At 53.7% G+C, this 23,575-nt stretch overlaps 1 protein-coding gene across 2 annotated transcripts in view; it reads left to right on the top strand.

Moving 5' to 3' along the window:
* Positions 1-1,748: 1,748 nt before the first annotated feature.
* atp2a3 (ATPase sarcoplasmic/endoplasmic reticulum Ca2+ transporting 3) overlaps positions 1,749-23,575 on the top strand; it is a 356,930-nt gene continuing 335,103 nt past the window's right edge. Inside the window, exon 1 of one of the 2 annotated variants that reach the window (XM_072469153.1) lies at positions 1,749-2,008. In XM_072469153.1, coding sequence (XP_072325254.1) covers positions 1,891-2,008 — 118 coding nt within the window. In that variant the 5' untranslated portion in view covers positions 1,749-1,890. The remainder of the gene's footprint in view (positions 2,009-23,575) is intronic. The other variant, XM_072469154.1, reaches the window with a different exon arrangement.

Below are 23,575 nucleotides of genomic sequence, written 5' to 3'. Positions count from 1 at the left end.
GCTCCGTGCCCGTCCACCCTGACCCACAGCCCACCTCGTGGCCATCTCCCGCTACTCCCCCTAGCCCTGGCAGGAGCACCTGGCCAGCGGCACCACTGTCAGCAAACTATGGCGAGGTTGGACACTTTCTCTCCCTCCCTCAGCAACCACGGAGCCTGCTTCATGATTTTTAAAAGGACAAATTAACATCGCCATTGGGAATTCACCCCAGTGGAGGTGATGAATTGCAGAGGCCCCAGAGAATACCGGGTCAGGCCCGCTAATGATATGCTAAGGGTGCTTACTGTACGTGCGGAGTGGAACGCATTGACGCCGCAGTCGAGGCACCAGAACATTGTAATTACCCGTAAAAATCGGCGTCCACCACGATTTCAACAGCAAAACCGGTTCTCCGCCCAATTGCGTTTCCCGATTCCAGTATCAGCCGAAGGAGAATCCCGCCCCTGATATATGATTGCGGTCTCACCTGATGATTCTTCGACCTAATGGGACTGAGTTAGCAAAATGTTACAGTGATAATGAAAATCAAAAAGGTTAAGAATGATTTAGTTTTGCCTGATAGACTGGTAGGGAGGAACATGGAGTCAGTGGTAATGGAGGAAAACTTGCGATCGGGCCGAGGACAACAGCTTCAATATTCCCAATGTGTAGCTAGTTTAAGCTGTGACTCATACAGCACTTGATGCAGGACAAGTAGCCCTGATGGCAAAGAGGCAGTCAAGGGTTTAAATTACCATTAGTATATCTGTGAAAGTAGATGACTGAGGATTGGGTGATGTGATTGAAATGAACTGGCAAGGAGAGACAAAAAATGCAATGTGCACAAACTGACCCCTGCCTTCACTTGCAAAATGAAATATACCAAGTTTTAGTTTCCAATCAGATAAAAAGGAAAATCTGAAATAAAGACAAAAAAGATGCTGGAACTCAGTGGGTGAGCCAGTATATGGAGAAAGAAATTATGTGGAGATGCCGGCGTTGGACTGGGGTGGGCACAGTAAGAAGTCATAGCTCAGGAAGGAGCTGCGCTCCGAAAGCTCGTGATTCGAAACAAACCTATTGGACTTTAACCTGGTGTTGTAAGACTTCTTACTGTGGAGAAAGAAAGGCAGGGTTCGACATTTCAGCTGTGCTCATTTCATGGGATCTGAAGATAGTTATGTCAGATTGGGAGAATTTGAGAAATTTAGTGGAGGGGCCAACAGTGCAGCTATCATTTAAAATGTGTTACTGGCTTGGAGACCACTTAAGATTTAGAAAGTATCATCAGTGACAATATGTACATAGGGAAAAGGAAAAATGTGGGTCATTGAACTGAACAGGAGAAATCTGCATGACCGTAAACTTGGTAAATTCAGCGGATAGGAAGTGGAGCACAGACTTTGCGATGGGATGCACAGTAGGGTTTCATGCGAGGACTGTGACCCTGGCTGCGTTGGCATGGTGATCAGTGTTGCTCTGCACCGTATCAGTTTGCAGTGAGGGCATGGTGTGGGTGAGGCCACCCACACGGGGACTGGCAGGAGCCGGCCTGGCAGCTGGGCTCGAAGCAGAGGAGAGGACACAGAGAGCATTACAGTGTGCCAGTCAACCAGGGGCTGCTGCCAGGAGCCAGCTTCAGGTGATGTCATGCTCTGGGAGGGGGGCGGGGTTGGCGAGATTGGGGCGTGGCCTGAGGAAGGGGGCGTGGTCAGGCGAGCGGGGCGGGGCCTGGGAGGAGGGGGCGGGGAATCTGCCGACAGCTCCGCCGAGCCAAACACACCTGCGGCTGGAGGCTGAGAGCAGCAGCCGGAGGAAGAGCAGCTGCAGCGGGTGATCAGCGAGTCCCCCACGAGCAGCCAGGCGGTAGGCAGGACCGGACCAGGCAGGCAAGGCTCGGCAGCCGGCAGCATGGAGAAGGCGCACAGCAAGACGGTGGAAGAAGTTCTGAGTTACTTCGCGGTGAATGAGAACACGGGGCTGAGTCTGGAGCAAGTGAAGCAAAACGCCGAGCGATGGGGACCCAACGGTGAGTGAGAGAGAATGTGCAGCACCCATGGGTGAGGGGATGGGAGAGAATGTGCAGCACCCATGGGTGCAGCAGTGAGAGAGAATGTGGAGCACTCATGGTGCAGCAGAGTGAGAGAGAATGGAGCACCCATGGGTGAGGGGGTGGGAGAGACTGTGCAGCACCCATGGGTGAGAGAGAATGTGCAGCACCCATGGGTGCAGCAGTGAGAGAGAATGTGGAGCACTCATGGGTGAAGCAGTGAGAGAGAATGTGGAGCACTCATGGGTGCAGCAGAGTGAGAGAGAATGGAACACCCATGGGTGAGGGGGTGGGTGAGGGGGTGGGAGAGACTGTGCAGCACCCATGGGTGAGAGAGAATGTGGATCACCCATGGGTGCAGCAGTGAGAGAGAATGTGGAGCACTCATGGGTGAGAGAGAATGTGGAGCACCCATGGGTGAAGCAGTGAGAGAGAATGTGGAGCACCCGTGGGTGAGGGGGTGGGAGAGAATGTGGAGCACTCATGGGTGAAGCAGTGAGAGAGAATGTGGAGCACTCATGGGTGAGGGAGCAAGAGACAGCAGCATCCAGGAGTGAGGAAGTGAGCAAGAATTTGGAACACCCATGGGTGAGGGCGTGAGAGAATGAGGAGCATCCATGGGTAAGGGAGTGAGAGAGAGAGTAACACTTAGGGGTGATGATGTGAGATAGACAGCACCCAAGGTTGAGGGAGTGAGAGGGAGCAGTGCACCCAGGGTTGAGGGAGTGAGAGGGAGCAGTGCACCCAGTGGTGAGGGAGTGAGAGAGAATGTGGAGTATCCTTGGGTGAGGGAGTGAGAGGGAGCAGTGCACCCAGGGGTGAGGGAGTGAGTGAGAGCAGCACCCAGGGGTGAGAGAGTGAGAGGGAGCAGCACCCAGGGGTGAGGGAGTGAGAGGGAACAGTGCACCCAGGGGGGTGGGAGTGAGAGACAGAACAGTGCACCCGGGGGGGGAGAAACAGAGCAGTGCACCCAGGGGTGAAGGAGTGAGAGGGAACAGTGCACCCAGGAGTGAGGGAGTGAGAGGGAACAGTGCACCCAGGAGTGAGGGAGAACAGCACCCAGGGGTGAGGGAGTGAGGGAGAGCAGCACCCAGGGGTGAGGGAGTGAGAGGGAACAGTGCACCCAGGGGGGTGGGAGTGAGAGACAGAACAGTGCACCCAGGGGGGTGGGAGTGAGAGACAGAGCAGTGCACCCAGGAGTGAGGGAGTGAGAGACAGAACAGTGCACCCAGGGGGGTGGGAGTGAGACAGAGCAGTGCACCCAGGGGGGTGGGAGTGAGAGACAGAGCAGTGCACCCAGGGATGAGGGAGAGCAGCACCCAGGGGTGAGGGAGTGAGAGACAGAACAGTGCACCCGGGGGGGGGGGGGGGGGTGAGAAACAGAGCAGTGCACCCAGGGGTGAAGGAGTGAGAGGGAACAGTGCACCCAGGAGTGAGGGAGTGAGAGGGAACAGTGCACCCAGGAGTGAGGGAGAACAGCACCCAGGGGTGAGGGAGTGAGGGAGAGCAGCACCCAGGGGTGAGGGAGTGAGAGGGAACAGTGCACCCAGGGGGGTGGGAGTGAGAGACAGAACAGTGCACCCAGGGGGTGGGAGTGAGAGACAGAGCAGTGCACCCAGGAGTGAGGGAGTGAGAGACAGAACAGTGCACCCAGGGGGGTGGGAGTGAGACAGAGCAGTGCACCCAGGGGGGTGGGAGTGAGAGACAGAGCAGTGCACCCAGGGATGAGGGAGAGCAGCACCCAGGGGTGAGGGAGTGAGAGACAGAACAGTGCACCCAGGGGGGTGGGAGTGAGACAGAGCAGTGCACCCAGGGGGGTGGGAGTGAGAGACAGAGCAGTGCACCCAGGGATGAGGGAGAGCAGCACCCAGGGGTGAGGGAGTGAGAGACAGAACAGTGCACCCGGGGGGGGGGGGGGGGTGAGAAACAGAGCAGTGCACCCAGGGGTGAAGGAGTGAGAGGGAACAGTGCACCCAGGAGTGAGGGAGAACAGCACCCAGGGGTGAGGGATTGAGGGAGAGCAGCACCCAGGGGTGAGGGAGTGAGAGGGAACAGTGCACCCAGGGGGGTGGGAGTGAGAGACAGAACAGTGCACCCAGGGGGTGGGAGTGAGAGACAGAGCAGTGCACCCAGGGATGAGGGAGAGCAGCACCCAGGGGTGAGGGAGTGAGAGACAGAGCAGTGCACCCAGGGGGGTGGGAGTGAGAGAGAGAGCAGTGCACCCAGGGGTGAAGGAGTGAGAGGGAACAGTGCACCCAGAGGTGTGGGAGTGAGAGACAGAGCAGTGCACCCAGGGGTGAGGGAGTGAGAGACAGAGCAGTGCACCCAGGAGTGAGGGAGTGAGAGAGAGCAGTGCACCCAGGAGTGAGGGAGTGAGAGAGAGCAGTGCACCCAGAGGTGTGGGAGTGAGAGACAGAGCAGTGCACCCAGGGGTGAGGGAGTGAGAGACAGAGCAGTGCACCCAGGAGTGAGGAGTGAGAGACAGAGCAGCACCCAGGGGTGAGAGAGTGAGAGCGAACAGTGCACCCAGGGGTGAGGGAGTGAGAGACAGAGCAGTGCACCCAGGGGGGTGGAGTGAGAGACAGAGCAGTGCACCCAGGAGTGAGGGAGTGAGAGAGAGCAGTGCACCCAGGAGAGAGGGAGTGAGAGACAGAGCAGCACCCAGGGGTGAGAGAGTGAGAGCGAACAGTGCACCCAGGGGTGAGGGAGTGAGAGACAGAGCAGTGCACCCAGGGGTGAGGGAGTGAGAGAGAGCAGTGCACCCAGGGGTGAGGGAGTGAGAGACAGAGCAGCACCCAGGGGTGAGGGAGTGAGAGAGAGCAGCCATGGGTGAGGGAGTGCGACATATGCTGCAGCCAAGGGTGAGTGAGTGAGAAAGCAAGCAACACAGCATCCAGGGGTTGGGCGCATGTGGGAGAGGAGGCAGCCGTGGGTGTCTATGTGGGCGAGGGGGCAGCCGTGGGCGTCTTGAGAGAAGGGGCACCACGGGAGTGTTGTTGAGAGAAGGGGCACCCGTGGGCGTGTTGTGGGAGAGGGGGGCACCCGTGGGCGTGTGGGGGAGAGGGCACCCGTGGGCACGTGTGGGAGAGGGGGCACCCATGGGCACGTGTGGGAGAGGGGGCACCCATGGGCGCGTGTGGGAGAGGGGGCACCCGTGGGCGCGTGTGGGAGAGGGGGCACTCGTGGGCGCGTGTGGGAGTGGGGGCACCCGTGGGCGCGTGTGGGAGAGGGGGCACCCGTGGGCGCGTGTGGGAGAGGGGGCACCCGTGGGCGCGTGTGAGAGAGGGGGGCACCCGTGGGCGCATGTGGGAGGAGGGTTTGTTAGTGTGTTAGAGAGAGGATTGGAGCCGGAGTGGGGCGGGGGAGGACCCGGTGGGGTGGGCGTGGGAGGACCCGGTGGGGTGGGCGTGGGAGGACCCGGTGGGGTGAGCGTGGGAGGACCCGGTGGGGTGGGCGTGGGAGGAGCCGGTGGGGCGGGAGGGGGAGGAGCCGGTGGGGCGGGAGGGGGAGGAGCCGGTGGGGCGGGAGGGGGAGGAGCCGGTGGGGCGGGAGGGGGAGGAGCCGGTGGGGCGGGAGGGGGAGGAGCCGGTGGGGCGGGAGGGGGGGGAGCCGGTGGGGCTGGAGGGGGGGGAGCCGTGGGGCGGGAGGGGGGGGGAGCCGGTGGGGCGGGAGGGGGAGGAGCCGGTGGGGCGGGAGGGGGAGGAGCCGGTGGGGCGGGAGGGGGAGGAGCCGGTGGGGCGGGAGGGGGAGGAGCCGGTGGGGCGGGGAGGGGGAGGAGCCGGTGGGGCGGGAGGGGGAGGAGCCGGTGGGGCGGGAGGGGGAGGAGCCGGTGGGGCGGGAGGGGGAGGAGCCGGTGGGGCGGGAGGGGGAGGAGCCGGTGGGGCGGGAGGGGGAGGAGCCGGTGGGGCGGGAGGGGGAGGAGCCGGTGGGGCGGGAGGGGGAGGAGCCGGTGGGGCGGGAGGGGGAGGAGCCGGTGGGGCGGGAGGGGGAGGAGCCGGTGGGGCGGGAGGGGGAGGAGCCGGTGGGGCGGGAGGGGGAGGAGCCGGTGGGGCGGGAGGGGGAGGAGCCGGTGGGGCGGGAGGGGGAGGAGCCGGTGGGGCGGGAGGGGGAGGAGCCGGTGGGGCGGGAGGGGGAGGAGCCGGTGGGGCGGGAGGGGGAGGAGCCGGTGGGGCGGGAGGGGGAGGAGCCGGTGGGGCGGGAGGGGGAGGAGCCGGTGGGGCGGGAGGGGGAGGAGCCGGTGGGGCGGGAGGGGGAGGAGCCGGTGGGGCGGGAGGGGGAGGAGCCGGTGGGGCGGGAGGGGGAGGAGCCGGTGGGGCGGGAGGGGGAGGAGCCGGTGGGGCGGGAGGGGGAGGAGCCGGTGGGGCGGGAGGGGGAGGAGCCGGTGGGGCGGGAGGGGGAGGAGCCGGTGGGGCGGGAGGGGGAGGAGCCGGTGGGGCGGGAGGGGGAGGAGCCGGTGGGGCGGGAGGGGGAGGAGCCGGTGGGGCGGGAGGGGGAGGAGCCGGTGGGGCGGGAGGGGGAGGAGCCGGTGGGGCGGGAGGGGGAGGAGCCGGTGGGGCGGGAGGGGGAGGAGCCGGTGGGGCGGGAGGGGGAGGAGCCGGTGGGGCGGGAGGGGGAGGAGCCGGTGGGGCGGGAGGGGGAGGAGCCGGTGGGGCGGGAGGGGGAGGAGCCGGTGGGGCGGGAGGGGGGGGGGGGCCGGTGGGGCGGGAGGGGGGGGGGGCGGTGGGGCGGGAGGGGGGGGGGGCGGTGGGGCGGGAGGGGGGGGGGGGGGCGGTGGGGCGGGAGGGGGGGGGGGGGCGGTGGGGCGGGGGGGGGGGGGGCGGTGGGGCGGGAGGGGGGGGGGGCGGTGGGGCGGGAGGGGGGGGGGGGGCGGTGGGGCGGGAGGGGGGGGGGGGGGCGGTGGGGCGGGAGGGGGGGGGGGCGGCGGTGGGGCGGGAGGGGGGGGGGGGCGGTGGGGCGGGAGGGGGGGGGGGGCGGTGGGGCGGGAGGGGGGGGGGCCGGTGGGGCGGGTGGGGGGGGGGCGGTGGGGCGGGAGGGGGGGGGGCCGGTGGGGCGGGAGGGGGGGGGCCGGTGGGGCGGGTGGGGGAGGGGCCGGTGTGGCGGGTGGGGGAGGGGCCGGTGGGGCGGGAGGGGCCGGTGGGGCGGGAGGGGGAGGGGCCGGGGGGGCGGGAGGGGGAGGGGCCGGTGGGGCGGGAGGTGTGTTCCTGGTGGGGGGATGGGAAGGTCAGGACCTGATGGGGGAGTGGGGGGGGGCGGGGCCCGGTGGGAGGGGCGGGCCCAGTGAGGAGTGGGGGAGGGGCGGGCCCGGTGGGGAGTGGGGGAGGGGCGGGCCCGGTGAGGAGTGGGGGGAGGGGCGGGCCCGGTGGGGAGAGGGGGAGGGGTGGGCCCGGTGGGGAGAGGGGGAGGGGCGGGACCGGTGGGGAGAGGGGGCGGGGCGGGCCGGTAAGGGGATGGGCGGGCCCGGTGGGGAGAGGGGAAGGGGCGGGGAGAGGGGGAGGGGTGGGCCCGGTGGGGAGAGGGGGAGGGGTGGGCCCGGTGGGGAGGAGGGAGGGCTGGATCCGGTGAGGAGGGGGTGGGGCTGGGGGGTGGCCTGGAACCGGTGGGGAGAGGGGGTGGGGCGAGGGGTGAGGGGGTGGGGCGAGGGGTGAGGGGGTGGGGTGAGGGGGTGGGGCGAGGGGTGAGGGGGTGGGGCGAGGGGGGTGGGGCGAGGGGTGAGGGGGTGGGGCGAGGGGTGAGGGGGTGGGGCGAGGGGTGAGGGGGTGGGGCGAGGGGTGAGGGGGTGGGGCGAGGGGTGAGGGGGTGGGGCGAGGGGTGAGGGGGTGGGGCGAGGGGTGAGGGGGTGGGGCGAGGGGTGAGGGGGTGGGGCGAGGGGTGAGGGGCTGGGGCGAGGGGTGAGGGGCTGGGGCGAGGGGTGAGGGGCTGGGGCGACGGGTGAGGGGGTGGGGCGACGGGTGAGGGGGTGGGGCGACGGGTGAGGGGGTGGGGCGACGGGTGAGGGGGTGGGGCGACGGGGAGGCGTGGACCCGGTGGGGCGAGAGGGAGGCATGGACACGATGAGGAGAGGGGGAGGGGTGTACGTGGTGGGGTGAAGGTTATGAATGTGAGGAAGGAGTATGCTGTGCGAGGGTAAGAGTTAGGGAGGTATGATTGTATAGCGATGAATTGAGTGGGCAAGAAGGGATGAAAGTAGGGGGGGCAGCGAGAGGTGATGGATCGATGCATGCATTTAGTGAGAGGGGTTAGGAGTGAGTATAATCCAGGGACAGCCTCTGCTGTACCTGTCCCTGACACGGACTGCACAAGGAACAGGTTAAAGCTGGTGGATTACGAAGGTCTGGCAGGGCGGAGGGGCTGCTGGTTTCCCCAGTACAAACTCTGTGATTTCCCTCCGTCTGAGTGGCAGTCTGGCACCAACTTCAGCTTAGGAATTTGTTAGAGTTGACAGGGGTTTTACACCTTGTGAGTGTGTTGAAGAGAACGAGGGTGTTCGTAATTGTTTTTATAGACAATATCTTTCTATATGTACAGAAACATGGGGCTGTATAATTAAAACTTGTGGAGTTTATGGTTGAATGCAGAGATGGACTGAGTATTGTAGTTTTAATTTACCATTTTTGTATTGATTTATGGGCGAGTGATAAAGTCTGGGACTGTCGGTGGGGCGGGCGGGGGCGGGGGGGTGGGAGGAGGGAGCTCTGTGGGATTGATGACTCTGACTCAGTGAAGGATCACTAAAATTTGGTTTGTTTGGGGAGATCCAGTAGGTCAGGTTTAGGTGACAGATTCTGTGGGCAATGGAAAGCGATTGATGTGGAACTAAGGGCGTTTCTTCATTTGAGCCTTTGGGAAAAGCTTAACCGATTAGTCGCCACTGAAGCGACCATTGAGCTCCTTTTAATGGATCCACCAAACTTAATGTTGAACATAATGGAATCTGTTCTGTAATGAATTCAGCTGGTCGGTGAGGCACTGACTAGTTTCTCTTTGGGTATTTTTTGACTTGAGTTTTGTTAGATTGCCATTACTGTTAATAAGCTCAAAGTATTAAATCATAGAATTTACAGTGCCGAAGGAGGCCATTCGGCCCATCGAGTCTGCACCGGCTCTTGGAAAGAGCACCCGACCCAAGGTCAACACCTCCACCCTATCCCCATAACCCAGTAACCCCACCCAACACGAAGGGCAATTTTGGACACTAAGGGGCAATTTATCACGGCCAATCCACCTAACCTGCACATCTTTGGACTGTGGGAGGAAACCGGAACACCCGGAGGAAACCCACGCACACACTGAGAGGATGTGCAGACTCCGCACAGACAGTGACCCAAGCCGGAATCGAACCTGGGACCCTGGAGCTGTGAAGCAATTGTGCTATCCACAATGCTACCATGCTGCCCCTGGAGAGATAAATACGATTTTGTCAGTGTCCCCTGACCCACATTGGGGGCGGTCGGGGATGGGATGGGGTGGTGGAGGAGGAAGGTGGTGGGGAGAGGGGTGCTGATATTGGCAATTCCATGAATAATATGGTAGTTACAAGTCGCCCAAAGACACCAGACATACGGCCCATTAAATCCGGGTTGATGCACAGCTGGTGGTGGATTGATGGCTGACCGGGCTTCCAACCCGGCCACTGCTTTCCACCAAGTGTCGTATCAGGACACGCGAGACGCTGGGCGCACACAGACCCAACGTGACAGCCTCTTACCACCTTTACACAAATTGCTTTTAACCTTTGGGGGAAAATAGTTAAAATTTAACAACGGCTAACAATAAGCTTTTCAATGCAAATATTTCTGTTCCTGTCTGCGTACCTTGTATCGCTGTGTGATTGAAATGTATAACATGCAGCCCTCACGACGGTTCTGAGATATGCATAGAATCGTACTTTAGAATACCTACTGGTAAAAGGCAAACAAAAAGGTCTGATGTGATGAGGGCATTATCTAAGCTGTCCCTTGTAGGGGGACTCTATTTGCTAAATGCTGCTCGCGTTGCCCTCCGACTCCTGTTCGCGATTGACTACACCTCCTCATTGTAACGGGGGTGGTTTTTTTTGTCCCTTTCAAAAATACTGGTGCTGTTGATGCTGTTCATTGAAGTGATGTTTACTGTATATAGGCTTGTTGGTGCTGCAGACTGACCCTATTGAATAGTTTGGAAATAACTTTTTGAAATGGGCAGGGAGTGTGCAGTGGCACCGTGTGTGTTGGCGCAGTGAGGTCATTAGAATCTACCAGTCTACCTGCCCATTCAGGCCTTTACATTAATACTGGTGCACTTAGAGTAGTTGGGCGGGGGTGTCAACTGTTGTACTGAGAAATTGTGAGAAAGAACAGCAGACTGAATCTTGAAACGCATCCATGATGGTGCCTGTCTAAAGATTTTTACCCTACAGCAGGAACATTGAATAAGTGAGAGAAGGGGAGGCTGCAGAACTTGTACACTACAAACGGTCATCTCGCAGCAGAAAACCAAATCAGGAACCGAGTGATAATCAAAACTCTCCATGCACTTTAACCTTTGAGGAAATGTTTACTAACACCAAGTATGCCCTGTAAAGTAGGAAGTAATCATTTAGTGTCGGGACTGCAAGGAGGTGGTGTACTCTTGAAGGAGCAGCAATAGGAGAAAGTGGAGAGGGCCCTGCCTTGCAGCGATTGGTCGTAACAGATATTAAATTTGCCTCAGTCAACCTATGCAGCCATTTTGTCTCCTTTCCTTCTTGTCCCTACATTATAAATAGTGACTGCATTTTAAAACTGGATGTGTGGTGATGAATGTGCTGTAAACAAATGTTGAGAAATATTACACCAAACACTAACTTTGCCAATGGCTGGTCATCTCTTTCTCTCCGTGTTAGTTATTTGATGTGCCTGCTGTCACACTCTGTTAACCCATTGCAGTGCAGAAGGGAGATCTGCTGATGATCATACAATGTTCATAGAATTTACAGTGCAGAAGGAGGCCATTTGGCCCATTGAGTCCGCACCGGCCCTTGGAAAGACTTAAGCACACGCTTCCACCCTATCCCTGTAATCCCACCTAATCATTTTGGACACTAAGGGCAATTTAGCATGGCCATTCCACCTAACATCTTTGGACTGTGAGAGGAAACCGGAGCCCCCGAGGAAACCCACGCAGACACAGGGAGAACGTGCAGACTCCGCACAGACGGTGACCCAAGCCGGGAATCGAACCTGGGACCCTGGAGCTGTGAAACAACCGTGCTAACCACTGTGCTACCATGCTGCCCATATTACAATCAATAGCGAAGCTTGACTTTAAGCTATTTCTCAACAATCGATGGAGCTGTGATCAAAGTTCTGCTCCCCAAAAAGCTGTGGAGACCTTCACAGCTGAAATTGGGTGCAATATCCCTTTGCTGATGGGAATGCTGTGCTATAGAAATATGTAAATTACTAAATAATACAGTTGTGGAAAAGTGTGATGACTTTGTTCGGTGAGCAATGTGGAAGCAACCCTGTAAAATGGAGATGAGGTACAGAACAACCATGACCTAAATGAATGGCAGAATATGTTTGGAGGGGCTGAATGTCCTCCTCCTGTTCCTCTGTTCTATCTGCTGCCTGACGTTTGTTTTAATTATGTAATCCTGTTCATTGTATAATCCATATTGGGGTTGGTTGGCTCAGTTAGCCGGGCAGCTGGTTTGTGATGTGGTGCGATGCCAACAGCCTGGGTTCAATTCGTGTCCCGGCTGAGGTTATTCATGAAGGTTGGCCTTCTCAACCTCTCCCCTCGCCTGAGGTGTGGTGATCCTCAAGTTAAATCACCACCAGTCAGTTCTGAAAGAGGACAGCAGTCCTTTGGGACTGTGGCAGCATTTACATTTATGCTCTATAATCAATCATTTAATCTGATCATTCAAGCATTCTAATCTTATTATTTATGTTGCTTAATTCAAATTATTGGGTAATATATATTGGTATAAAAATGCCTTGGTAGTTTTTTTTTAGTATATCTTCACACCCACGCTGTTTTCCTTTTGGGGAATAATAATAATCGCTTGTCACAAGTAGGCTTCAAAGACGTTACCGTGAAAAGCCCCAGTCGCCACATTCCAGCGCCTGTTCGGCGAGGCTGATACGGGAATTGAACCCGCGCTGCTGGCATTGTTCTGCATTACAAGCCAGCTGTTTAGCACACTGTGCTAAACCAGCCCCTAAAATAGTTGGTGGTGGAGAGGGGGGTTTGTGGTGGAAGTAACTGCATATGAACACTCCTGTGGCCAGCAAGTCCTGGCATTGGATTCAAACTCTGAGGTTCTGGCCCAGCGATAGAGGCGCTACCACATATATAATAATACTGAAATTGTTAACTGTTATACTGCCCCCTGTACATATGCTGTGAAGGAGCTGAAATTATCATGTAATATCACATTGCCGCACTTCCTGCTTTGCAGTACACAGTTCAAAGTGGATTGTGGTGAATTTAATAAACATAAACTTCTGGAGAGCTACTGTTAGCCGGTATTCAGAGAAGACTGATGGACAGGGTGTCAATGAGCTAGATCCATCATTTAAATAACCCTGTTTTTTTTTTGATTCCACTGATTAAATGCCAGTGCCTTAAATCATAGGGCAAAAATCTCATTCAGCTTTGGGTTGAGACCTGTTGAGGCATCTCGCGCAGCAGGAGAAAAAGCACCAAGAATAGAAGCAAATTGCCCATAGTCCTGCTGCTTGGCAACAATTGTGAGTGTACAAAAGAGAGTTTTATCAGCATTATATAATTCGATGAGTTAATAGCTCATTTCGAAAGTACATCCTTCTGGTGACCGTCACTCCTGATGCCACTTTCCATCTTCTATCACCATTTAAACTGCTGGTACTTTTCTCTGCATTGCCCATTCAACAAACAGTTGCATTTATATAACGCCTTTAATTGTAGTAACGCATCCTGCGGAGGAAACCCAACACTGAAGCAACGAGTGATATCAGGACAGGTGATCAAAATCATGTGAGGAAGAAGTGGAAGGTAAGGCTGATAGTTCCAGAGTGCAAGGGCTGGTTAGCTGAAGGCACAACCACCAATCGGGTAGGGGAAGTGCAAAGGGACACGATCTTGGAGGATGGTTGGCTTGAAGAGGATGTAGGGGTGGGGATTTGTGAGGGCTGGAATTTTTACATTGACGCTTTACTGAATTAAGAACCAATGTGGATCAGGAAGTGCATGGGCGATGAGTGAATGGAACATGGAGCAAGCGAGAATCTGGGCGACCAGAGCTTTGGATGAGCTCAGTTTTAGGGAAGATGGGGTGCCAGTCTGGAGAGCATTGGAATAGTTGAATCTAGAGTGTAACAGGATTAGATTTGTACAGGAGCCTTTCAACTGCGTTACACTCCTCGTCAAAATATCTTAAATCATGTTTTTGGGAATTGCCCGAACTTCCTCTGATGCAGAGTTGGATCTGGTAGAGTGGGAATCCAATTTCACGAAGTATTGCGTGTGTTAGTTGACGCTGTGAAATGTGCTGTATCATTTGAGGTCTTTTACAAGGTGTTTAGTCGGGGCTGACCAGAGCTGTACGAGTAGCATTCTTCCTGTGGATTTGTTTTTTATCTCTGTTCTGGAATGTTAAGCCCTGTGTCGAGCACGGAGTAGGAGTTAATGCAGTGAATTACAAAAAAAAAAATGATTACACTGCTGGGGCTAACTATCAAGTAAAAACAATCTGCTCGGGTCTAGCTGTGACCTTTCAATCTGTGCAAGCTGGGTGTTGCACTTTCTGAGAGGCATCGCTAATATATACCACAAGTGTTCTGTGTAAGTCCGAGGCTGCTTTATGCTGATGTTAAGTAATGCTCATTAATAAATCTTACAATTCTACCAGAATTAGAAGGCAAAGGTTGAAAATGGACAATAACCATCATGCATACGAATTAGGAGCAGGTGTAGGCCACTCGGCCCCTCGAGCCTGCTCTGCCATTCAATAAGATCACGGCTGACCTGTTTGTAACCGTAACACGTTTCCGCTGACCCCCGATAACCTTTCACCTCCGTGTTGATCTATTTAGCTTAGCCTTAAAAATATTCAAAGGTGCAAGGAAGAGAGTTTCAGAGACACACGACCCTCCGAGATAAAACATTTCTCCTCATCTCCCTCTTAAATGAAAGATCCCCTATTTTTAAAACAGTGACGAGGGGAAACATCCTCTCCTCATTAACCCTGTCAATAACCCTCACGACCTTAAAAGTTTTGATCAAGCTGCCTCTTACCCCTAAACTCCAGTGGATACAAACCTAATCTGTCCAGTTTTTCCTTGTAAGACTACACATCCATTCCTGATATTAGTCCAGTAAACCTTCCCTGAACTGCCTCTGATGCATTTCCTTAAATAAGGAGACCAAGACTGTACACGCTATTCAGATGTGGTTTCACCAATGCCCTGCACAACTGAAGCATACCTTCCCTACTTTTGGAATCAATTTCCCTCACAATAAATGATAATTTATTAGCTTTCGTCATACTTGCTGCACCTGTATGCTAGCCTCTTGTGATTCACCCACTAGGCTATTTATTGTCATTTTCAAATGGGCAGGTTTTCCTAGTTGTTGATCTATATCAACATTAGATTCACGGACACCAGTGTTTATCTCACCACTCCAGTGGTAAGAGTAGTTCACTCGCTGAAGTGGCAGGAGCCGTCGTCAGTGCATCACTCTCTCATTCACAATAACTGGATGCAGTCCCACAGCTTTCTCCCTGGAGTAGGTTGCATGCTTCCTTCTCCTAGTCCCTTGGTAACTGGCAACTTATCTTTGTTGCTGTATACCAATAAAAATACATCCTGCATTTAAAGATGCTCCCTTTAGAGAGCAGATGGAGTGGATTCCCCAGGAGAGTGAATATTCTGGGTAATCTTACAAAGTGCCAGCCAGCATTTATGGGCAGTAGCAGGGTGATTGGTCCCCTGGGAGTCTCTTATTATGGGCTTCTGGGACTTTTCATGGAGGGGGGGGGGGGGGCAGAGAAGAGGGGGGGGGGTGGTGTCGGTCATTGGTGGGAGCCATCCCGGGAGTGTGTCAGTATTTACGGGTTGCGAGGGGGATGTGCAAGAAACCCGATCTGGTGGAACGCAAAGTTCTTGGAAGGTTGTCAGCTTGAGGAGGGTGTAAAGACGGGGAGGGGCGAGGCCATGGAGGGATTTGTGTAGATTGAAATTTTAAAATTGAGGTGATTGGGAAGCAATATAGATGAGTGAGCATGTGGCTGATCGTGTCCTGGGAATGTGTGTTGTAGCACAATGTGGAGCAGACCTGTGCAAAGTGAGCAGGCCCAAACCTGTGACCATGTACTGCTTTTAAATTTGACCACATGTGGAACTTGTTTTGCAGAAGCAACTGAGATACACAACAAACATGACTTTGATGTTGGTAATAGGTAAAAGCACAAGTGTCCTTGAGATCTTTTTTTTTTTAATTTAGTGTACCCAATTAATTTTTTTCCAATTAAGGGGCAATTTAGCGTGGCCAACCCACCAAGCCAGCACATTTTTGGGTAGTGGGGGCGAAACCCACGCAAACACGGGGAGAATGTGCAAACTCCACACGGACAGTGACCCAGCGCCGGGATGGAACCTGGGACCTCAGCACCGTGAGGCAGCAGTGCCAACCCACTGCTCCACCGTGCTGGCCCCTCCCTGAGATCTTTTACTCAATCAAATTAATTTTCAAATATATAACCAGGCCATCATCTCCATAGGAACCTGCCGAGGGAGGACAAGGTGGTGGGGGGGGGGGGGTCATTGGGGCTGGTTTAGCATAAGGCTAAAGAGCTGGCTTTTAAAGCAGACCAAGGCAGGCCAGCAGCACGGTTCAATTCCCATGCCAGCACCCCGAACAGGCGCCGGAATGTGGTGACTAGGGGCTTTTCACAGTGACTTCATTTGAAGCCTACTTGTGACAATAAGCGATTTTCATTTCATTTCATTTTCATTTGCTCAGGTGAACACCATAGAAGAGGCCATTCAGTCCTTCAAACCTTTTCTGTCATTCGAGTAGATTGAAATTTGTCTGTAATTTGATTCCATTTGCTCGCCTTGGTTCCAGAACCTTAATTCCCATTTGTTTTCACTCTCCTTTCCCACTGTCTTGTATCTCTTCTGTACGGGGAGTTGCTGAAAAATGCATAGTGAGAGAGAGACCAATGCACAAACTAGGATAAAGAAACATGAGTATGACAGGACATCGATAGAGAAAGACCTGTTGTTGTATAATGTGAGGCTGCAGTACCACAGCTGACCATGCTCGGACCAGAAATAGCTGGCAGGTCTAGCAGCTGGCCATGCTCTGAGTCAGAGCAGATACAGCTGGCAGGACTAGCAGCTGACCAAGTACAGCTGGCAGGTCTAGCAGCTGGCCATGCTCTGAGTCAGAGCAGATACAGCTGGCAGGACTAGCAGCTGACTATGCTCGGACCAGGAATAGCTGGCAGGACTAGCAGCTGACCATGCTCGGACCTGGAATAGGTGGCACGACCAGCAGCTGGCCATAGTCGGAGCAGATATAGTTGGCGGTACCAGCTGCTGACCATGCTCAGAGCATGGACAGCTGGCAGGACTAACAGCTGACCCGAAGAGCTAGCAGGACTAGTCACTGCTTGATGATATTGGGCCTGTTTGGTACATTTCACAGTTCAGCCGCAGTCTTTACACCCAAATTGGAAGAAAATAATATGTGATGAGCTAGCTCCAATAAAGATATGCTGCTCTATTCTGGTTACTCAAGACTGCCACATTTTAACAAGGCTCATGTCATTTCTGTTCAGGAATTGTCAGTATGATGGGTGCAGTATGAGTGCGTATGCATCTCGTTTATGCAGTCACTATGACTGAGGGAGTACTCCCAAGTTGAATCCCATTCTAGGGTCCATACTGATGACCTAAGCCATTGCAGATGGGATCCTATTTCTTCTGCGTGTGGTTCTTCAGGTGGCCCACAACTGGCTTTGGGATTCTTGGGCTAAGGCAGGGGCAGAGTCGGTAGCATTGTGGATAGCGCAATTGCTTCACAACTCCAGGGTCCCAGGTTCGATTCCGGGTTGGGTCACTGTCTGTGCGGAGTCTGCACATCCTCCCCGTGTGTGCGTGGGTTTCCTCTGGGTGCTCCGGTTTCCTCCCACGGTCCAAAGATGTGCAGGTTAGGTGGATTGGCCATGATAAATTGCCCTTAGTGTCCAAAATTGCCCTTAGTGTTGGGTTGGGTGGGGTTACTGGGTTATGGGGATAGGTTGGGAGTGTGGGCTTGGGTAGGGTGCTCTGTCCAAGAGCCGGCGCAGACTCGATGGGCCGAATGGCGGCCTCCTGCACTGTAAATTCTATGAGAGTCAATGGCGATTCCATTCTAATGATTCTCCAGCAGCCTCTGTCGATGCACGGAGAGCTAAATGCGGTTCTGCTATAATTCCTTCCTTGACTCATTGGCTTACTGATGCCCATTGTCTAAACTTACACTATCGTAGGACAGTTACAGCACAGAAAGAGGTAATTTGACCAACGTGTCTGTCCTGGCTCTCTGCCAGAACAACTCGCCTGGTCTCTCTCACCCACCTTTCCCCTGTAAAACTGCAGATCCAATTCTCTTTTGAAGGCTCCAGATCAATCTGCCTCTGTCACGTTCTCCGGCAGTGTGTTCCAGATTCTAACCACTTGCTACCTTATCAGAACGGCCTTTTCCCATGTTGCTGTTGCTTCTTCAGTCAATCACTTTAAATTGATGCCCTCTGGTTCTCAACTCCTCTGCCAATGGCATCAGCTCCTCCCTATCTACACTGTCCAGACCCCTCATGAATTTCGATATCTCTATCAAATCTCCTCTCGATCTTCACTTTCCCCAGGAGAAAAGTCCCACTTCTCCAATCTACCCACGTGACCGATGGGAACGTGCCGCGCCATCTCCAATACTTTCACGTCCTCCTAGGATTGTGCCGAGAATTGGATGCAACATTCCGGTCGGGAAGAAAGACCCCTTTTGTGAGTAGAATGTAGAAGGAGCATCGCTGTGGAATTAAAGTCTGGCAAGATTTCCCGGGAGGGAAAGTTTAAAAAGCAGAGGTGCAGAATTGGGGCAAAGTAGTTTCCTTTGCTGCACATTGCAGTACAAGTGACCACATTAACTTGGATGCAAAAGTCTGCGTGTGTCTCAGTATTTTTGGTCGATCTCTATATCAACTGAATGCTGATGTGGAATATTAACATTCATTTTCAAAATGTGATATTTATCTCCAATTGCCCCCGTTCAGTTTGCCTCTTGTTTATTTTACTTTTAAGATTATGAAAAGAAACCTGTTTTGCTTACTGAAATTAGCTCTTTCAGCATTTTAAGAATTGGTAATCCTTCAGGGACTTTTTTTCACAAACGTTCAATTCAGACAAATTTCTGAGACGATTTTGCCAAAACGGATGGTGATTACACTGGGATCAGGGTTTCCACGAATTGGAATCGAGATGGGACATTCTCAAATTCTTATGTCCCATATTTTTCAAACCGTTCATTCACCACTTGAGAGTCAGCCAAACTTGAGGAGGGTGTGGTGTGGAGGAACTGAACAGAAGCTGTTAACTGATACAGGAGCTGTTTTGTGTAGGTGATTGGTCACACCCTGAGGAGGACAGTTGGAAGAAATGCAGAAAGGATTGTGCTGCTGTACAGCTCAGTGGAGAGGGTGGGCGCAGACTGCCGGGAAGGAATGGGCCAGTTCCTTACCTGTAATCTTCCATCAATATCAATAGCCTTTGCAGCTACGAGCATTTTTAACAGAATTCCAACAGTGACTAGCAGTTATTCGTGATATCCTCTCCGGGCCGTGTATGACTGACCTCAAAGGTTTAACGTCACCTTCGGTTAATTTTGGAATAGCAGATCTTGTATTGATGTAATGCCTGTCACAATGTTGGAACATCCCAATGTCCTTCACAGCCAATGAGGCACTTTCAAAGTATAAAGTAGGGAAATACAGCAGCTAAATAACACATGGTAAGCTTCCTCATACAACAACGTGACACTACCCAGATCATCTGCTTTAGTGATACTGCTTGAGGGCTGAATATTAACCAGATAGAGCCTCCCTCCTTTTCCCTCTCCTGTGGAGCAGTCAGGTCCTTGGTTTACCATCTCACCACATGGACCCTCTGACAGTGTAATGCTCCCTTGGTACCGCAATGAAGCATGAGTATAGATTATTATGCTCGTGGCCCTGAATCCACAACTGTCTAACACTGAGATGGGAGTGTTATCACTGGGCCACAGGTGACACTTGTGTGGGCAAGGAGACATTCCTGCATTGCGCCTCCTGTTTGATAATATATGGTGTCTCTGGAAGAAGTAGAGACTTTTCAATCATGACCTTGAACACTCAATGATTTATTTCTTAGAACTGTAAAGTTGAAGCAGTGAGTGAAGCAATTCAGCCCATTACACCATTGTCTATGCGAGCTCTTCAGTTGGTTCAGTTCAATTCCAGCTCAACCCTTCCTCTCCAGAATCAGCCTCCAATACAAGTATATCCCTCCGCCATGGGGAAGGTCATTGTGAGAATACTCCTCAACCGCCTCCTTCCAGTGGCTCAAAAGCTCCTCTGAGTTTGTGCGGCTTCCGCCCATCAAGAAGGTTCAATGGACATGATCTTCAGCGCGTGACAAATCCAGGAAAAGTGCAGGGAGCATCATCAACCTCTGTACATGGCCTTCTTTGATCTTGCAAAGGCCTTCGACTCTGTCAACCTGACGAATTGTGAAGCATCCTCCTCATTCGGCTAACCCCAGAAATTCGTCACCGCTCTCCACCTGCTCCACGATAGCATTCAAGCAGTGATCCTCACCAACAGAACCACCACAGACTCAATACGTGTGGAAACTGGGGTCAAACAGGGATGCGTCATCGCACCAACGCTCTTCTCTATCTTCCTCTCAGTAACACTCCACCCTGTCACCCTGAAACTCACCGCTGGAGTGGGGTTGGCCTACCAGACCCAATGTGTGTGCAAATTGGGGTCAAACAGGGCTGTGTCATCGCACCAATGTTCTTCTCCACCTTCCTCGCAGCAACACTCCACCTTGTCACCCTGAAGCTCCCCACTGGAGTGGAGCTAACCTACTGTGGCTAACACAGTTGTTTCACAGCTCCAAGGTCCCAGGTTTGATTCCCGGCTTGGGTCACTGTCTGTGAGGAGTCTGCACGTTCTGCCCGTGTCTGCGTGTGTTTCCTCCGGATGCTGTGGTTTCCTCCCAAGTCCAAAGATGTGCAGGTTAGGTGGATTGGCCATGCTAAATTGCCCGTGTCCAAAATGGTTGGGTGGGGTTACGGGGACAGGGTGGAAGTGTGGACTTGGGTATGATGTTCTTTCCAAGGGACAGTGCAGACTCGATGCGCCAAATGTCGTCCTCCTGCACTGTAAATTCTATGATTCTACTGGACCAGCGGGAAACTGTTCAATCTCCAAAGCTTTCAGGCCAGAAACAAGATCCCCCCAACTTCTGTCATTGAGCTGCAGTAGGCAGACGCCGCCTGTGTCTGCACACATTCAGAGAACGAGCTACAAGCCATCATTGACTCATTCACCGAGGCATGTGCAAGAATGGGCCTCAGACTAAACATCCAGAAAACAAAGGTTCTCTTCCAGCCCCCTCTTGCCACACACAACAGCCACCCAATCATCAAGATCCACGGTGAGCCCTTGGACAATGCGGATCATTTCCCATACCTGGGGAACCTCCTCTCGGTGCGAGCAGACATTGACGACGAAATCCAACATCGCCTAATATGCGCCAGTGCAGTCTTCGGGCGCCTGGGGAACAATGTGTTCAAAGACAGCGACCTCAAATCCAGCACCAAGCTCATGGTCTACAGAGCAGCCGTGGTCCCCGTCCTCCTGTATCCATCGGAAACATGGACATTGTACAGCAGACACCTTAAATCCCTGGAGAGGTATCACCAGTGTTGCCTCTGTAATGTCTTGCAAATCACTGGCAGGATAAGTGTACCAATGTGAGCATCCTCTCCCAGCCCAATGTCCCCAGTATTGATGATGTGGAGATGGACTGGAGTGAGCACAGTAAGAGGTTTTACAACACCAGGTTAAAGTCCAACAGGTTTGTTTTGATGTCACTAGCTTTCGGAGCGCTGCTCCTTCCTCAGGTGAATGAAGAGGTATGCTCCAGAAACATGTGTATATATAGACAAATTCAAAGACGCCAGACAATGCTTGCAATGTGAGCATTAGCAGGTGATTAAATCTTTACAGATCCAGAGATGGGGTAACCCCAGGTTAAAGAGGTGTGAATTGTGTCAAGCCAGTTCAGTTGGTAGGATTTCGCAGGCCAGATGGTGGGGGATGAATGTAATGCGACATGAATCCCAGGTCCCGGTTGAGGCCGCACTCATGTGTGCGGAACTTGGCTATAAGCTTCTGCTCGGCGATTCTGCATTGTCGCGCGTCCTGAAGGCCGCCTTGGAGAACGGTTACCTGGAGATCAGAGGCTGAAATCAGAGGCCCAGTATTGAGGCATTGGTCATGCTTGACCAGCTGAGATGGGCCGGCCACATTGCCCGCATGCCCAACACAAGACTCCCAAACAAGTGCTCTACTCTGAACTCTGCAATGGCAAACAATCACTAGGCGGGCAGAGTTAATGAAGGACACTCTGAAAGCCTCCCTCTATGAATGCAATATCCCCATCGACACGTGGGAATCGCTTGCCTTAGAACACACAAGCTGGATAAGAAGCATCTGCGAAGGCACCAATCTTCTTTAGTGTCGTAGGGTGAAGCACTCTTGAGGATAAACAGCCATCATAGTGGCCTTCTGGATCTTTTTAGAGAGAAATAATCCTGCATCCAAGCTGCAGAGTCAAAAGTGAACTAAACTGGAACCTTGCAACTTTCATTCCAGTTAGATCAGATCAGATCCAATCACAACCTGTTACCAGGCAGAGCACAATCCAGCGAAGCCGTAGTCAAAAAGGACCACAGTACAGGATACAGTGACTGAGGAGAGTGTGAAAAAGGAGGTGGCCAATGCAGGATTGAGGGTGTTGTACCTAAATGCACGCAGTATATGGAACAAGGTAAATAAGCTTGTTGCGCACATTGAAATTGGCCGGTACGATGTTGTGGGCGTCACAGAGACGTGGCTGCAAGGGGATCAGGGCTGGGATCTAAATATCCAAGGATATGTTTCCTATCGAAAGGACAGGCAGATGGGCAAAGGGGGCGGGGTTGCATTGTTGGTAAGGAATTAAGTTAAATCGATAGCCAGGAGCGATATAGGATCAGAAGGCATAGAATCTGTGTGGGTAGAGTTGAGGAATCGCAAAGGTAAAAAGACCCTGATGGGAGTTATGTACAGGCCCCCTAGCAGTAGTCAGTATGAGTGGCAGAAAATAAATCAGGAGATAGAAAAGGCATGAAAAAAAGGCAATATTACACTAATCGTGGGGGACTTCAATATGCAGGTGGACTGGAAAAATCAGGTTGGTAGTGGATCTCAAGAAATGGAATTGGTGGAATGTCTAAGAGATGGCTTTTTGGAGCAGCTTGTGACAGAGCCTACTAGGGAACAGGCAATTCTGGATTTGGTAATGTGTAATGAGGCAGACTTAATTAGGGCAATATAGAGGCAAAAATAGACATTGGACCACTAGAAAATGTGGCTGGAGAAGTGATAATAGGGAACAAAGAAATGGCAGACGAACTGAATAGTTACTTTGCATCAGTCTTCACGGTGGAAGACACCAGTGGGGTGCCAGAGCTCCAGAAGAACCAGGGGGCAGAGGTGAGTGAAGTGACCATTACTAAGGAGAAGGTTCTGGGGAAACTGAAAGGTCTGAAGGTGGATAATTCACCTGGACCGGATGGACTACACCCCAGGGTCCTAAAAGTGATAGCTGAGGAAATTGTGGATGCATTAGTGATGATCTTTCAGGAATTACTGGAGGCAGGAAGGGTCCCAGAGGACTGGAAGGTGGCTAATATAACATTGTTTTAGAAGGGAGGGAGGTAGAAGATGGGAAATTATAGGCCGATTAGCCTGACTTCGGTCATTGGTAAGATTTTAGAGTCTGTTATTAAAGATGAGATCACAAAGTACTTGGAAGTGCATGGTAAAATAGGGCTGAGTCAGCACAGCTTTGTCAAAGGGAGGTCGTGTCTGACAAATCTGTTCTTTGAGGAGGTAACAAGGAAGTTGGACAAAGGAGAACCAGTGGACGTAATTTATTTAGATTTACAGAAGGCCTTTGACAAGGTACCGCATAGGAGATTGTTAAATAAGTTAAGAGCCCATGCTGTTCAGGGTAAGATTCTGGCATGGATAGAGGACTGGCTGGCTGGCAGAAGGCAGAGAGTCGGGATAAAGAGGTCTTTTCAGGATGGCAGCCGGTGACTAGTGGTGTGCCTCAGGGGTCTGTGCTGGGACCTCAACTTTTTACAATATACATTAATGACCTGGAAGAAGGTACTGAAGGCACAGATGATACAAAGATCTGTAGAGGGACAGGTAGTATTGAGGAAGCAAGGGGGCTGCAG

This window comes from Scyliorhinus torazame, chromosome 12 (assembly GCF_047496885.1).
Source record: "Scyliorhinus torazame isolate Kashiwa2021f chromosome 12, sScyTor2.1, whole genome shotgun sequence".
NCBI classification, from domain to species: Eukaryota; Metazoa; Chordata; class Chondrichthyes; order Carcharhiniformes; family Scyliorhinidae; genus Scyliorhinus; species Scyliorhinus torazame.
Note: the sequence above shows the minus strand (reverse complement) of the source record. Positions and strands in the feature narration are given on the sequence as shown.